Raw genomic sequence first — 16,975 nt, 5'->3', positions numbered from 1 at the left:
AATTGCTTCAGCTGCACGGCGCTATGAATACGTTTCATTCCATAAATAAACGCAAATCTGTTTGATGCTTCTAAGTGCCGTTTGGGTGATGTGTAAATGTACTCTGCTAAATGTTGGAGCATATTGCAGCATCGGGTCCTTTTAACACCGCCAGACATTTTCAGACCCCGTTCGACCCGAAGGTTTGAAAAAAAATGGACAAAAATAGAAGTAAGTTCCCGGTACTGGATGGCTGGACTGTGAAAAGACAAATGCAAGTGTGCATGGCAGTGAATGAGTTAACATTGTTGCGAAAGTGGCTACGGATGGCAAATGCCAATGTGACTGCTGCATGCTGTGGTCATTTTGTTACAAAAGACACAATAAAAGCTCGCTCTTATTCAACGCCGGCCGGGGCGGAGAAGCGACGGCCCATTTGACGCGGCCCGCCAAGCTTTCGCAAAAAACAAATCAAAGCCCAGAGCAAGTGTTGCATAAAGCACAGAAACATTTAGCCCACAATCGCTGGAAAGACAGAACAACAACACACAGTTGTTTGATCGTTGCGTCATAGTTCGCATCCGTTTAGTCAGGTCCTCAGATGACCTTCGAAAAACTCAAATGGCCTCCGAGAGGAGAGAGAAAAACAGACCCTAATTGTGATTTCAAGGACATTGCACGGCAATCAAAGGCTGCGTGATTTCATCAATCACAAATGACAACCTTGAATTAGGCACTTTTGAAAGACGTGCTTCAAAGAAACATGTGCTCTGGAAAAGTTAGCAAATCACGTGAAAAGTTTGTTTGCTTGTCCTCGCCGTGGACGTTGGCGCGGAGTGATCCGAGTGACCCCACTTCGGAGTTTTCCCAAATCCTTTCGCCGATGTTTAGCTTTGCCAACTCGACGCACGTCACCACAAGCGGCGCTTGGGCAGACAGCCTCAAAAAAGAGGCTTCGCACTTTTTATTGCCACTCTGAATGACAGTTTTTAGTCAAATTAAACATAAAAAAAATAGCTTTCCCTTATTGAATTCCAATTAGCCTAATGCCAACGGGCTAATGAATGGCGTCATGTCGTCGTAACAATTTACGCAACCCATATTCGAACGATGGAGCAAAATATGTAATACTCACAGGCATCTATTATTTATCCTCTGCGAAGAACGACCACAATTGCTCGTGTTGGTCTCCATCTACTGTATGTGTGTATTACACATCCCATATTATATCCGCTTGAAGGCCAAGTCGGTGAAATTAACGACGTCTTTTTCACGAAATACAACCGCGCGAACCGGGAAGTTGCGTCAAATCCAGGCCTTCGCTTGGATTTTGAACGAAAATCTCATGACAAAAACGTGAAAGAATTCAGCCATTCCATCTATTTTGCAGTAAACCGCGTGTGACACGAGACGATGATTTCATCGTTCTGGTCTGTTTTTACGTCAAAGCAGAACAAATGCAGACTCGAGTTGAGATGCCTTCCCAAAGAATAATTGCTTATTGCGTGGCCTCCGCAGATAACATCCAAAAGCTGGAGCTTAATTGAATGCAGTACTCGGTAAAAGATCCCGTCGGGCCATCAGCCGGCAGGATTGAAATGACTTGCGAATACGCCGTCGCCGCCACCAATCGGACAGGACCGATGCCACCGTAAGGTCACGGCGCATCTGCCACGCAGATTACCTTCAATTTGCACTCTGGCTGTTTAGACGCGATGCGATCGTAATCAAATGCGTGTCCCTTATCGGCAGGAATTAATCAAGCGGTGGCGGGGAACAGGGGGGGGGACAAAAACAAGCTGATTCCGCTTGGTTGTCAGTCACCGTGTCTGGCTCGGCGAGAGGAAGGCGATTGGAAATGAAAGCGGGACGAAATAGTTTCCACGGAAGGCGCGACTTGAAAAGCAAACACAGACCTGCTGCTCGTAGTTTTGTCTGAGGGCGTCCAGTTGCAGCGAGAACTCCTTGGATTGATTTGCACGCAGACACCTGGAGTGCTGCAGGTCCTCCTCCACCTTCTCCATCTGCGGCACAACGTTGCAGCAACATCTTGAAAACGACGGTGCATGCACAGAAAAACAAGACTTATCGGCGCGTTGAGTCATTAATCGCGAAGAACTCAAAGTATGTGGGTCATATCGTGAGAGTGTGAAATCTTTTTGGACAAAAATCCAAAAGGCAAAGCTTCCTTTGAAAGCATTCGCACAACACAGAATGCCTTCTATTTCTTTCTTTTTTTTTTTCTTTTTTTTTTTTTTTTTAGATGTGAAAATAGGGTGACGGATGGGGGCTGCTCTCCTGCGTCCCGTGGCTTTGATGTGGGCTGCGGATGAAGTCACACCAGGGGGGATCGGGATGCCAGGGGCTCAACGGGGAGTTGAGGAGGAGCAGCAGAAAAGATGGAAGGAGGATGAGAGCAATAAAAACATGTTGCCGACATCAAAATCAAATACTCCACAACAGCCCAAAATGGAAAAACAAAGAGTCTTTGGGAAACGACGAGCTGAAGGGATTGCACGGAAGTATTGGGACACGTATAAAATGATGCGTACAGAAAATGAAATTGGAATCAAATATGGAGCTGGTCTCCCTTTGACACAATTTGTGTCAGTGGGACTTTTATGTTTTTATCGTCAAAATATAATTTAGATGTACAGTGGGGCCTTGGTTTTCATCCGCCCGAGTTTTCACACAACTTGCTTTTCATATTTTTGGGGTCGAATATTTTGTACCCCACAAAATACAAAATAGAAAAATGTGTAACTCGGCCATTCATTCATCAAGAGTCTTCAAGAAAACAAACAAACAAAAAAGTAAAAGCATGTGTTCCTTTATCCATCCTCATTAGTGTTCTGTATGTAAAACGATTATTATTCTCCACAGGATGTGTTTTGGTGACTATTTTTGGTGTCTAGACTGGAACAAATGAATTGGCTTTACATTATTTTCTATGGGAAATAACGCGGTGGTTTTGGTATGATTTAGCTTTGGTCAAGACTTTCTGGAGCAGATTAGTCACGAAAAACAAGGTTCCACTCTACTCATATTCAAAGTGTTTTCCAGGGAGTGGACGGTACCGAGTTCTTGCTCGTGCTCGTGGATATGAAGCCTTACGATTTGCCTTTGGCAGTACTGTGCCTCAAACCTCACGCTTCGACTCATTCGACTCATTTAAAACAGCATCATGTGAAAGATGACAACGAGTGCAGCACTGGAAAAAAAAAAGAAAGAAAGAAAGAAAGAAACTGGGGCAGTTGTGAGCGTAGAATATCAAGTCAGCCTGCTCCGCCGGGCACCCTGAATTGACAAGTGTGGGCCTTTCCAAATCATGTCCAATCAACTGAATTGACCACAGGGGGACTCCAATGAAGTTGGAGGAGCCTCTTAATAAGGATCAATGGAAACATGACGCACCTGAGCTCAATGTTGAGCTTCACGGCAAAGACTACAGAAGCCAAAATCCTGCACTGTACAAATGTTGATTTTCGGTCAGAGTTCACTCAAGGTGACAAAACGGTCACAAAGAGCTTCGGCAACAGTTTTATTGGCCGCAAACCGTTTTTCTTGTGGCAAAGAGACACGCCGCGCCGTTTTTGGGGTACGCGATCGCGATGGCTTTGTCATTTTGGGATGCTGCGCGTAGAATGCTGAGGGGAAAGAAATGAATTGATTGCGTTTTGGAATGAGGCCGTGACATGACAAACCGTGGGAAAAAGGAAGCACTTTAGCTCAGGGAAATCTAGGCGGTTGCTTTAAATACACAAAGTGTAATTAATCCTTTGTTTCATATTTAGTTTGACAGTCAACTTCAAGTGGGAGTGGCAATAAAAGGATTGACGCCGCTCTTTTTTTTGAAGAACTGTTACCATTTGTCAAACTGCCAACATTCAAAAAAAGAAAAAAAACACATGTAGGCAACTTACTGTAATGGATGACAGGTCTAATTAAAGGGAATTGAATTGTTGTGTGAAGTCATGGATGAACAAAGATGCATCATTTGTAGTGATTATATGATCAGTTTTGGACCAATCAAGTGTAATTGGATCATTTCCCGCGGCACATCTGATGATCTGACGAATGTGCAATGTATGGGAATCGCTGCTCTGCACTTTGTTACACCACCCAAAACTGCAAAAAAATACACCAAATAAAAAATTTTTAAAAAACAACCATCTTGACTCATTAGTGTTGAAAAGTTCGGATTACCCTCACTATGAAAGCCTTTACAATTTTCATGACCACCCTCATTGCTGCCTCACACACACACACACGCACAATGCGGGCAAAAAAAATAAATTAAATAAAAAAATGCAAAAGAAAACCGCCTGTAGCAAAACTGACTCCCTGGACAGATTTTTCTTTAAAGATGCGTCGATGGGAGTAACTTTGGCCAAGGCCATCTGGAACGCTGACAGTGAGGCACTTCTTAGCGCGACCTGTTCTTTGTCGGAATACGCAGCCCGCTCCCTCTGCCACGCCCGCCGACTGTGAGAAAGCGGCAAAAAGTTCAAGAGATTAACTTCAAAAGAACAAATGGACAATGCTGTCATTGTCATGTCATTAAGGAGGAATGTGTTGATTGTTGTGGTTACAGTCCAGTCCAGTTGAGCGAGCGGCAGCGTCGGCGATTTACGAGACTACCAGTTGCCGGTGTCGGAAGCGATCGGCTACATTTGCGACCCAAATTCAAATATTTTCTCCATCAACTTGTGCTCAATCGTTCCCAACGGTCGAGTGTCTTCATTTCGTAGCATTTTGCTTGGCTGCACTATGTTGGATTTTGTTTTTTTATTCCATCCAATCAGATGTCAGCTTCTTCATGTTGCCATGTCAATGTAATCTGCCCAGGGCCTTCACATTAAGTGTTGCTGGCCATCTTTTTGCAAGTGTACTAGTAATGGCATCACTTATTCAACTGATCCGACTTCAAATTCGTCATCCCGCCCTTGATGACATCAGCATTTTGCCATCTTCTAATTGGGTGCTGAGAGCAAAACTGCTTACTGCCAAATTCAACTAGCCAAACACTTCTGTCGCGATTTTTACACATTGATGCATTTAATAAGAAGCGTCTTTTGTGAGTATGATGCGGCAAAACAAAAAATGGCCAGCAGCTCCGTATTCTAACCAATATCGTTGCTGGTATGCAAAACAACAACGCTATGATGTCATCAAGCGCCTCAAAGGGGCGAAGAGGGAGAAAAGAATTCCAAGGCAGCCAGCCCGCCCGGCGCCCTCGGCCATCTGCGCAGGGGCTGTGCTTGCGCCACTGCAAAACCAAACGCACATTTTGCAAGCGTGCGCGTCCGCATTGTTTTGGTTGAAGCCTTTCAAGCAGCCGGCAGCACAACTGCCAGCTTCCACGTGCGTCTGTGGAACTGCACGTGCAAGACGACGCAGATGAGATGCGCCAATGTTGGCGGCTGGCCGGAGCTGACGTGTAATGAGAAGCAGGTGCACTTTCTGTCTTGTGCTTTTTATCGGCAAAATGCGTCCGCCTGCGCGCCTCGCATCGGTCGGAGTCAGACCTGGATCTTGAGCTGGGCCTCGGCCTTCTCGGAGCTGAGCTTGACCTGCCTCCTGAACTGCTCCAGCGCCTCGTCGGCCTGCTGGAGGCGCGCCCTGTGGCTCTCCCGGCTCCGGTCCAGCTGCTGCTCCGTGTCTCTGTGGACAAAAGACGGACAAAAAGAACATTGCGGTCAAAATGAATTACTGTCTAGCTGCTACCCTGAAGCCCGTAATATCCCCCAAAAAACGGACCCCCGAAAGAAGATTTGGAAATTTGAAATGGATATCTGATGAAGAACAGGCCAAAGGCTAAACACAATAAAGTAGTTATAGCTCAAGTTGCATTTGATTCCATAAAATATTGTCTATTGAAAGTTGGGGCCCGTTTTTTGAGGGTCACCCTGGATAAACAGGCTCTCAAAAGTATGAATTTGTTAAAAAGCAAAACCAAAAATCGAGATCCTTCCACCACTTGCCAATGCCTATTAAATGCGGGCTACTAAACTGGCTGAATGTTATTTCCAAGGTCTGCTGCCTTGTACAAAACACGCCAGCGCTCGGGGTCCTTATACAATGTGGATCACCGGCGACGAATGTTCGGAGAGGAGGTTGTGAGAGTCCATTGTAAAAATCTTCATTTGATTAATCGTTAGGGCAGGTCATAAATGAAATAGCAAAAAACGGAGTCCGTCTCATAGTGCTCATTCAAAACTAATGTGAGGAAATTGACCGGCACGTTTGTCAACACTCGTCGTCCCCGAGTGCTCGCTTTATATGTCAATTTGGCGTCAAATGTATTGTTGACATTAATAAGCTGGGGTTTTGCAGCAACTGTGACCAAACAAACTGGCCTGGACAATCTGGAAATGTACAAATGGACTCCCGTGTTACCATAATTGAGTGGATCACGATTTGCTGTGTTGCTTGCATCTCAAAAGTATTTTTGACCACAGGAAATAATCCAAATGTTTACATTGTACAGTATGCAGAGTCTCTCTCTCTCTCTCTCTCTCTCCCCCTCTCGATTTATTTATTCATCTCAAATAAGTTTTTTCGATTTTGTTTATGGCAAAATCTGTTTCTGAGTATATTCCCCCTGACACCTGTGTCGGCGTGTGTGTGTGTGTGTGTGTGCGCGCGTGTGTGCGAGGGCGTCCTTCACTCAGATTTCGCACCGCTCTTGCCGGCAAACGTCAGGTCGTATGGTTTGCACGCCGAGACGTCTGACAGGCATAGTGAGAGGTGTCAGTGGCAAATCAGCAGCCTGCAAGATGCAATACAACAGCGGCGAGTAGCTGTCAGCGCTTCAGGTGGGCTGGGAGGGGCGAAAGGCTTGCTTTTCCAAAATACATTTTACAGCGATGATGCAGTCAAGACAATTGTATTGCCTGAGATCCGATACTGTCAGCCATCGGTCCTCCATTTAAGGATGGCTCGATTTGAAAGCGGAGCGATTCAAACGGGTTGGATTCAGCGGACTTGCGATTCAATTCAGGGTGGTACGGCTCAGTTCAAGAGGGTACGATGCAATGAGATTCTTCTCATTTGACATGCATACCAATGAACTTTGTAAATGTGGCGTTGCCTTCAAAGATTTGGCGTTCCAATAAAAGACAATTTGATACGTGCCTCGATATATTTTAAACTGGAACGATTCGATTCGATATCCATTAAACGCACTCACATCCTTCACAAAGTATATCAAATTTTGTGATGCAAATTGTTTTTGGTTACACGGCTATTAAGCACACACACTCAGACAATGATCCGTCAGCACTATTCACCAACTTTGAATTTTGCATTTTATAATTGTATTCTACATTTTGTTTCCGTGGTGACACTGACTGACACTGGTAATTGTTTACATGTGTCTGGACCGTAAACACGTATTGGAAAACACTTTGAGATTGCATTCTGGCACTTGATCCAAATTGGACACACGGTGTAACATCCATCCTTATTCCGTGCACACTTCGAAGGAGATTTCAGAATAAGAATGATTCATTTTCCCCTTCAGGTGCAAAAGCGGAATGGAGAGGACATTTGGGGGGCTGGCGGAGGTTACTTCAAACCAATTACAACAAAACCACAAAAGGGGCGAGGGAGCACTTAGATAGCGTACCGCACGTTAATCTGTGTTTAACAGACTATCAAGTGTATGAGCGCGCGCGCACGCGTGCGTGCGTGTGTGTGTGTGTGTGTGTGTGTGTGTACGGTTCATAAAGGAGAGAGCACATAAAAAGGAATAAGGGCAGAGGATTTGAGAAAGAATATGTAAGCTTTCGCGTCTCTTTATAGAGTTGTGTCTCTTTGTAATTTTGGTCTCTCTCATGTCGGACATCAAACGACAAAGAAATTGTTTTTTTTCCCTCTTTCCCCCCCTCAACTTCCCTTTCCCAATTTTGTGTACGCTGTAGTTATTAATCAGTCTCAATGCGTGTGCTGCCTCGCGGCTTGAGGCAGACACAAAGGATACGCAGAGAAATTACGGCGGAAGAAGAGGAAAGTGACGAGGGGAATAAACGAGATTCTTGGGAGGACTTCCGAGAAAGCCCGGCCGCCGGCGACGACTTTGACGTGACAAACCGACGCAAACGCTCGTTGCTGACGGCGAGCAAGCCTTCCCAACTTGACCGACAAGTCGGCTCGGCCAACGACTAGGTTGGAGCCGGCCGGCTAAGCCCAGCCTCGCAGCCTCGCAGCCTCGCAGCCATCTCCGAGACCGGGCGGAGAAAATTGCGCCCGTGGCCAACTTCAAACGCGTGTGACACACTGAAACATGTCATCCTCCAAAGCTGAAGGGTCCGTGACCACATGGAAGCGGCAGTCATTCCTGGGAAAAATCACGCTAGCTATTCCTCCGGGAGGGCGTTTGTGTGCGTGTGGTCATAAGGCTGGTAGACTGCGTGTCACCGTCAATAACAGAGCAATGAGGGCCAGATGAGAGGACAGAGAAAACCGGCCGGGGAGGCCTGGCAGCCAGAGGAAAAGCGACGGTGCCAGCGCGGCAACGCCGCAACGGCCGCTCGGCTCCAGAAGGAGTCCCCGGTCAGGAAAGTGCAAGGAAAGGAGGCGCTGATTAAAGACGTGCCCTCGCTAAAGAGGAAGTCTTCTCATCCTGAAATTCTCAACGGCTCTTTTAACAGAGAGGTGAAGGATGAAGCGCCGGGTGAAGCGTCCGCTGCCCGTCTAAGCCGCAAGTAGGGGGGGGGGGGGCGCAGATTACGGCATTTTTTGGGGAATTGAGGTAACTTATGCATAATGTGCTAGAAGTAGAGACACGCGCAATATATAACGCATCACACATTCTCCACCAAAGGCGAGAGGTATTGTTTTGATCGCGCTCTAAAAACACTTGGGTCAAAAATAACCCAATTTGGGTCAAAAACGGATCAATCTAGTCATTGGGTCAAGGTCAATTTGACCCACTTTTTTTTTTGTACAAAACAGCCCAATCCTTTGGGGGTTGTTTTGCATAAAACAACACATTTTATGGGTCAAATTGACCCAAGTGGCGGATCGGTCCATTTTGGACCCAAACTGGGTTATTTTTAACCCAACTGTTTTTAGAGTGTTGCACAATTGGTTAGTTGGTTCCATTTTTCCCAACCTGAAACGAAAATGTCACACTCTTAAAAGTGCTGGCTTCAAAGTATTTGAAGTTTTCGAAGAACGTTACATTCAATTGATTTGAAAATGGCGACCGGCTTGGGCTCTTCTGCCCACCCAAAGTCTTCAACACAATCTGCTGGGTCAAAGTCATCAACGCAACCTTGGGTAAAAGTAACCCAATCTGCTGAGAATCCCATTTCAAGCTCAGTAAAAAACAAAACTTGTCTTTTTTGGGGGTCAAAGCAGCAATTGAAATTGCAACAACAACAAAATTATTGAATTTTGAGTTCACCCAACTTTTTTTTTCTACATTGCATTTTTGTTGTGCAAAATAACATTGTTGGCATATATATCGATTATTTTTTATTTAAAGTTGTTGCAACTTAAATGACTGTTTTAGCATAAAAAAAAACTGTGCACTGTAGTAAAAAAATAAAATTAAAAAAAGCTGGGTGAACTCAAAATTTCAAGGCAACAAACGGCGATCAAATTTTAAGTCGGACAATTCAACAAAATATTTAAAATTTTGCTAATGTGATTTTTTTTTTTAAACACATTTTCAACAGAGTGTACAGAGGTACTTGTCCCTTGTATTGTCGCCCAAGCAAAAGCAACAAACAGCAAACAACCTGCTTGCTTTGTTATGCTAACCAACATCATTGTTGCCATAAATGTCAATATTTGAACGTTGTTCCAACCACAATGATTGTTTTAGCCCCCAAAATACAAGTTGTCTTTTTTCAGTGCAGTTTGCCTTGCTTCGACTAAATCTGATCAAATACGAACAGCGAATGAAATAAATGGGAAGAAAAACAAAAAGCTCCATTTAAAAGAAACACTGTTTTGATTATGTTTATTTCTTCTTTTGAATTGAAGTGGCAAATGACACGCTGTTATGGCTATGATGTAAGAGCACGCCATCCTGCCTCCTCCTCATCGGCCTTTGCCAAAACTCAACGTTGGAAATAGAGCTGACGTCCTTTTAGCTCTTCCTCTCGTCACTTGTACTCATCTGTGAGGAGGACTTGATGCATTTGAACAAGCTGCGATGTGGGAGGAGCTCGACGTGGAAGCAATGACACACAGCGGACAAGAAAGCGCTCGTAAATATCAATTCCTTTGGTTTGAGAGCATCTGCGAGTGTGTGAGTGCACCCGCGACTGTGAACTCATCCAAATGGAATGATAACGAATCCGCAGACACTTCAAAGGGACTGGCATGAAAAAAAAAAAAGGAAGAAGAGGGCACGCATGAAAAGAGAGAAAATCCAAAACTGAAATATTCAGCGTCCTCAGTAGAAGAAAATAAAGCAGGCTTGGTTTTCATCCACATCCCCAGTGAAGGAGAAAAAGAAGAAAAGCCAGACCACAAATAAGTGAGCGCACAAGAACGACACAACAAAGGAGAGAGGGCGTCAAGTGGGACGCAGGCGTGTTTACAAAGAGCTTAGCGCAGGCCCATGTCACTTTCTACACCCGCAATCACGTGTCATAACATCTAATAAGAGTTACCATTGTTTGGGCACAAAATAATGAGTGGAGTGCCTACAACAACCAGACTTTGGCCACAACGTACAACTTTTTTTTTTTTAAATTGGCTCAATGTCATTTCCCACTTTTGATGGCTCTGCGCACACCCTGTTGTCACTGCTCTTCATGGTTTGAGTTAGTTGAGCTAAAAGGCATCATCATAGTAAGTAAACAGGCCAAGCAAAAATAACCAAAACACATTTCCATAAGGCAAAGCAAATGTATGACGAGGTGTGTCTAAATATTGAAAATGAGGTAAAGTACACGCGACGAGGCTTTGTAGCGCTTGCTGTTGTTGCTATGGTAACATCGGCCAAAAACCCACATGGATGCAGCAGCGCTAATTTGCATGGCAGGACCAGGTGATTTTTGATTTGGATCCGAAATACCAGTTGGCGGAAAGAACGCTAAGAAACAAACAGATCGCAAAGAAGTGCCCGCAAAACAACAAATACGTCAGACGGCCTCGCTGGCACGCCGAGTAGCTCTGCTTGTGTAATTGTATCGTCCGTTTTCCCATCATTATGCGCGCGCGCGCGGTGTAGCTGGGACTTTGAAGTCCTCCTGAATCGCATTGAAAGGCCTCTCGCCGTTGCAGCGGCAGCAGGCAGGTAGCGAGCGCACGTCCGACTGCTTGAAGCGCAGTCCGAGCGCTTAATTAGACGGCAGCCTTGATGGGCCACTTTCTGGGCGCTTAGCGGCCAAACGAGGCAGCGACTTGACTCCTCACCGACGCGAACGGCGAGCATCATTAAAGGCGCCACTGGATGCGTCTGCTGCGTTTAAAGGCTTTGTTGCCGGGCGGATTTTCGTCAAGCGCAAACAATGAGCGGAGAAAGGCATCCAATGTCCCCTTGTGATTTGTACGCCGAATATAAAAAAAAATAAATAGTGAGCTTTCGTTCTACTGAACACTGTCACACGGACACAAAGAGAAAGTAAATAAAAGTACATCCTAGGACTCGACTCAATTAGCCACTTATTAAGTCATTCACTGGCAGCCGCTTTCAAAGCAGACTGTTCATAGGCTTTTTCGGATCATAGTTTGCTGAATATTTCTCCGGTTTCAACTATTAATCTAGGCAATTGCAAACATTTTTGGGAGTTTGCACGATAGAGCTCAGCGGGCTTTAGTGGCGAAACATTTGGAGAAAGAACTGGGCTAAGACACAAAGCGCTTCCAGTCACTGATGAGCATCCAAGAAAGAAAATCCGGCCCCGAACGCCCGCCCGCCCGCCCGCGCAAACCCAATCTCTTTCCTCCTCTGACTTACGATTGAGCCAAAGAGTTTGAACGCTCTCCAGGGGGCCGAAGGCACCGTGACCGGACAGCGTGCGGCTTGCGAGCGGGCCCGAGCTCGCACAACGGCCTTAGTTGCAGATCGGCAGTCTGCTGTGGTTCCACCAACAACGCTTGTGAAGTTGCCGCTTTGCGTTGCGAGTGCTGCCGGCCGGCTAAGTGGGGACTGTTGCGCTATTGTACAGCTAAATGGCAGACAGAAAAAAAAGAGGCTTTATAATGTTTGGAATGTATACTTTGAGTCTCATGAATGACTCCCCCTTTAGGAGACGGGATGGAAATAGAAATAGAAAAATGCAGGAAATCGACACTTTGGTCCTGTTGATATGATCAACAAATTTCAATCATGTGAATTATGTTGTATTGTAACATATGTTGCGGAGCATACACTGCATTATTTGAATAAAGCATCCTTATTTGGATGATTTCATACAAAAAGCCCGCACATTTCTGGCTCTCGTAGTCACAAGACGTTTTCGGAAGCGTCAAAGCGTTGATGTAAACAGATGAATTCAAGCGTGAATTACTTAGTGGAGACTGTATTTACACACGTGCTGATGATACACAAAATTAAGAGTTCAAATTTGGGGGGAATTTTGATGGCAATGCTGAAAATGAATATCGGCTCCAAATATCGGTTATCTGCCTCCCTGACTATGAATAATTGGTATTGGCCCGAAAGAAAACATAGTCTCTCTCTACTATGCACGGTTCGAAGTAAGACGATTGCAATTTTACTGGGATCTCACCTAAACCCCCCCCCCCCCCCCCCCCCCCCCCCCGAAAAATATTTCCACGTACCTGAGCGCATCCTCCAGTTTGGCTATCTTCTTCTTGGCCTGCGTCCTCTCTTTCTCCGCCTCGTTGTGCAGTGCCAGAACCTGAGAAGAGAGCAAAAGTCACGAGAAAGGAAGGCAAGCGTGTATTTGAAGTGGCATCCAACGAGACGCATGTGACCTCGCGCACACGCACGCTCGTCTGCCATCCTTGGCCAGGCCCGCCTCAAAAGGCGCGCTCCAGCCCGTCTCCGGCCTCTCCCGCTGCAACGTTATGGCTGCCATATGAGCCCCTTTTCATGTCCGCGTAGAAACTGGCCCTGTGACCACGGTCCAAAGACGTGACAGACGTTGTGAGCGTGCGGCCTTGACTATTGGAAAATCATCAATGAGACGCGACTGGCTTTCATCTCCACAGCGTTCAATTAAGTTCCGCTTGAATTAAGTGTGCAGGGGCCTGCTAAGTTCTTGCAGGTGTATCAGCCAATTGGGGGGGGGGGGGGGCCCACACCCGCGCACACACACTGTACTTTGAAGATGACCCAGGTGCAGCCCAGTCTTTAAAGCTGGTCTTAAACTCAAAAATCTGGTCCAGCTCTGCTCATTAACAAAAGGTCACGTTATGAGCGCTTTGAAGAGGATTTGTTTTTTTTTGTTAGGGAACAGACTAAATAGGACAAATATAATCCCAAGAAATTGTTTGTTCACGTCACGCGTGCATGGAGTCAGTTCTTGTTTGTAGCTGGACATAGTAGCGCTGTACTGTTGTGCTCCGCGAGTATTTGCTTTGCTAATATTGCGTGACACATTCATGTGGGAACGTATCACGACGGCAATCTACCAGCGCCGTCTTTGGTTGCATTGTGGTGAACTGTCATAGTTATTCTCAGGCAGTTGCAAATACACTGACTTGTTAATGTTGTTTGTATTGTGTAACTTTTTTTTTTTTTTACTGTATCCCATTGGTAGCATTTGCGTATTGTGTGTTATTAGTAGAGAACAAGTTTTCTTGAGAAGTGAATGAGTGTGATTCGGTCAAATTTTCTTGAAAGACTCCTACTCACATAACATCCAACAATGTGATTTTTTTTCGACAAAAGTTGCTTTCTTTTAAGACGTGACTCAAATATCGCTTTCAGGTCATTTATATGAGGCTGCCTCTGATTTAACGAGAACAGACATGAGGGAATCCCCCCCCCCCACAAAAAAAAAAGAGGCTCAAGTGACTCCAGACTTTGATCTCCACTGGACCAAAATGCTTTTTTCCAGGTTTGTTTTGGTCAAGCGGCACGCACCTTTTTGTCATAGCTGATTTGTAGCTCTTCTTTTTGCTCCTGGAACTGCAAATCCTGATCCTGAACAGAGGCAGGCACATAATCAATCCCAAAGGTAATCGCGCTTGGCTATCAACGCGCATGTCGTACCCTAACTTGTGTCTGTCGCTGATGTTCACTGACCAGGAGCTGCTGTTTGAGCTGAGCAATCCTTTTCTCAAAGTCCTCCATCACCTCAGAGGCCTGCCAGAGAGAAAACAACCTGTGCGTGCTTAAACAGGTATTTTTGTACTTTTTTTAAGGGGTGGGGGGGGGGGGGGGGGCGGCCGAGGGTTAATCCTTCTCAATTAAGGTGAAAGAAAAGAGCCAATTGCTGCCGCGATTTAAAGACGCGACCATTGAGGACCCCCCCCCCCCCCCGCCGACGTTACCTTAGCTGCAGACAGCGCGTGCTCCTGATGTAAATGGTTGACGTCGGCCTCGTGTTTGGCTCGGAACTTCTGCAAGGTCTCCTCAAACAAAGCGCTCTGCTCGTCCTTCTCTTTCTGGACCAACGTCATTCTGGAAGCGGAGTTGCAGCAATACAACTTGACACTCAATCAACAGTTTGCCATGTATTTGTTTTTTTTCTCCCCTTTTTCTTTGTCAATTTGGGTACATTAACTTGGATGTTTTTTTTTATTTCATTTTATTGGTTAACTAAAATGTATTTATTCACAGTTTTTAATCCTCTTCTGTGGTTTGAGTGGCCGACCTTCTGTCGGCCTCCTGCAGTTGGGCACCGACGACCGCAAGGTGGACCTCCAGCTGGGCCTTGTCCTGCGCGGCCTTCTGAAGCGCCGCCTCGCCCTGCTCCACTTGGCCACGCTGCTCTTTCACTTGCTGCTCCAGCTCGCGCACCATTTGCACCTACGGACCACACACATGCCGAGGAAACCATAAAAACGTGCACAAGATCCACTCGATATATTCGCAAGTCTGTCAGTTGCGGCACACTAGTTGTTGAGGAGCAAGTCTGAACTTGCCGAGAGGTCGACTTCAAATAAACTCCTCTCGCACTGATTTTCTTCCAAGATATGTGAGTCATCAAAAGCAAAAAAAAAAAAAAAAAACATCACTACACAAACTGTGCCAAAGGTCGTACCAGCACTGCGGCAGGCAGCATGGGAAAGATCTTATCGTGTGAAAGTGTCTTAGAAGACTTTTTTTCTCTGCTGTAAACGAAAAAAAACAACAACAAAAAAACCTCAACTACAGCACTTGTGAAGTATCGTGGCTTTGAGCTTTGGAGGCGTGACTTCAAGCGATACTTTTACCATCATTTAAAATAGCAGCCTCGGTTGAACTGATGGGGTTAAAAAAGTATTTTGGGGACATGCATGCTTACAGCATGCGAGTCAGCACGGCCAACTTTGAGGACATACATCAACATTGCATCAGGCAATCTCATGTCATGTGTAATGTGGACCTTTCAAGTCCTGGCTCGGATGCACACGCTACTTTTAAACGGAATTTTCGGAAGACTTTCTACAATCGATTAAGGATGTCTCATGGGGAAAAAAAAATTCCATGTATGTCAGCAGGATTTTTTTAAGTACTCAAGTCACATCGCACCCACTCATAAATTTGCAAAGATTTTGCACATATGTGAATATTGTGTTTATTTCACTAGTTCATTTCAAAAAGTGAAACTTCCTGGAAGGTGGCAGAAAAGTTGACTTCTTTCTTTCATCGATTCACCAAACACGCTAGTACATCATTTCCAGAAGGACAATCCTGGCAAAATTTTAATGAAAACAATGAATGAATCTTTGAAATATCAGAGTTCCACTTTTTGAATTAAACTATTGATAAAAAATAATCTTTTGTTATTTTGTGGGACGCACTTGTACGGTATAGGAAGTAGTAAGATACGTATTCTCGAAATATAGGCATTCAAGTGGAATTGAGCCTTGGACCTGCAGTGGAAATCCTGCTGATGTAAAAAAAAAAAAACATAAATAAATAAAAATCTCAAGGTTAAATTGAGTGCTGCAATTGAACGTGAAACTAAATGAAATTAAATTCCCTGCGTGCCGTGCAAACCATGACAGCGTGGAATGTTGTACGGGCGGGCTGATCAAGGCCGATGATGGGGTTCTGATTAAAGATGGATATAAGTGATCATGACAGAGGTTGATGATGACAGCAAAGATGGAAAGAGACAGCCAGATGCGATGCGGGGGAGCGGCTGTATGGACCTCTGTCTTTTTTGTCCTAAGAAAGGGACAAGAAAGAGGCCTGTGTTGCGTTGCCACGTGCTGACACTTTGGCGGGAGATGAGAAGAAGCACCTGCCCCAGCTCGGGCCGAGTGCTACACCTGGACACTCTCAGTGCGAGCTCAATTATATCCTCTAATAAGGTGCCCCTCGCGGGAATTACTAGGTGTGAACTACAGGCGCCAGAAGCCGCGTTGTGACTCATGCCCTTTAAAGACTCAAAAGTGACGCCTTTGAAGATATGGAAAAAAAAGGAAAATTGTCATGCGAGAAAATGACATACAGCAAATTGATGACAGGCCGCATCATTCATCTCCTGAGATTTTGTCCGGTTGGATTGAAAAGTAAGCGAAGCATTTTCAAATACATTGTATACTGGCGATCTTGCATTTTTTTTTCCAGCAATGATTTTTTTAATGGATTTTTACTCGGGCCTGACCGATTAATCGGCCGGTTGATTTGATTGGCCGATACTCTTCTAAAATCGGCAAAAATTTGCTGATTTTGCTTTTAAACGCATTTACAACATAAGACAAAAACAATGAGAATGAAATACTCCATCCAAAAATAAGAGAAAATCCAAATGTTAAAAATGGCCGGTTTTTGTCACTTTTTGCTCTCTGTTGTAAAGTTAATAAATACTATAGGACAAAGTATTCACTTGTGGTGTTTTATTGTAGCTATTATCAGTAGTTAACTCACTTTTCCACTTGTTTGGCAATTAAGAGGGTGGAAAAC

General features: G+C 45.0%; 1 protein-coding gene across 4 annotated transcripts in view; it reads right to left on the bottom strand.

Annotated features, from left to right (window-relative positions):
• cep112 (centrosomal protein 112) overlaps positions 1–16,975 on the bottom strand; it is a 94,649-nt gene that overhangs the window by 58,216 nt on the left and 19,458 nt on the right. For all 4 annotated transcript variants that reach the window (XM_086055443.1, XM_086055445.1, XM_086055446.1 and 1 more), the window contains 7 exons: positions 14,733–14,887; positions 14,410–14,539; positions 14,129–14,221; positions 14,000–14,059; positions 12,730–12,809; positions 5,508–5,643; positions 1,896–2,003 (listed from right to left, as the gene is read on the bottom strand). In XM_086055443.1, coding sequence (XP_085911569.1) covers positions 1,896–2,003; positions 5,508–5,643; positions 12,730–12,809; positions 14,000–14,059; positions 14,129–14,221; positions 14,410–14,539; positions 14,733–14,887 — 762 coding nt within the window. The remainder of the gene's footprint in view (positions 1–1,895; positions 2,004–5,507; positions 5,644–12,729; positions 12,810–13,999; positions 14,060–14,128; positions 14,222–14,409; positions 14,540–14,732; positions 14,888–16,975) is intronic.

This window comes from Filicampus tigris, chromosome 16, assembly GCF_054856515.1.
Source record: "Filicampus tigris isolate MCC_2025a chromosome 16, RoL_Ftig_1.0, whole genome shotgun sequence".
NCBI lineage: Eukaryota > Metazoa > Chordata > Actinopteri > Syngnathiformes > Syngnathidae > Filicampus > Filicampus tigris.
Note: the sequence above shows the minus strand (reverse complement) of the source record. Positions and strands in the feature narration are given on the sequence as shown.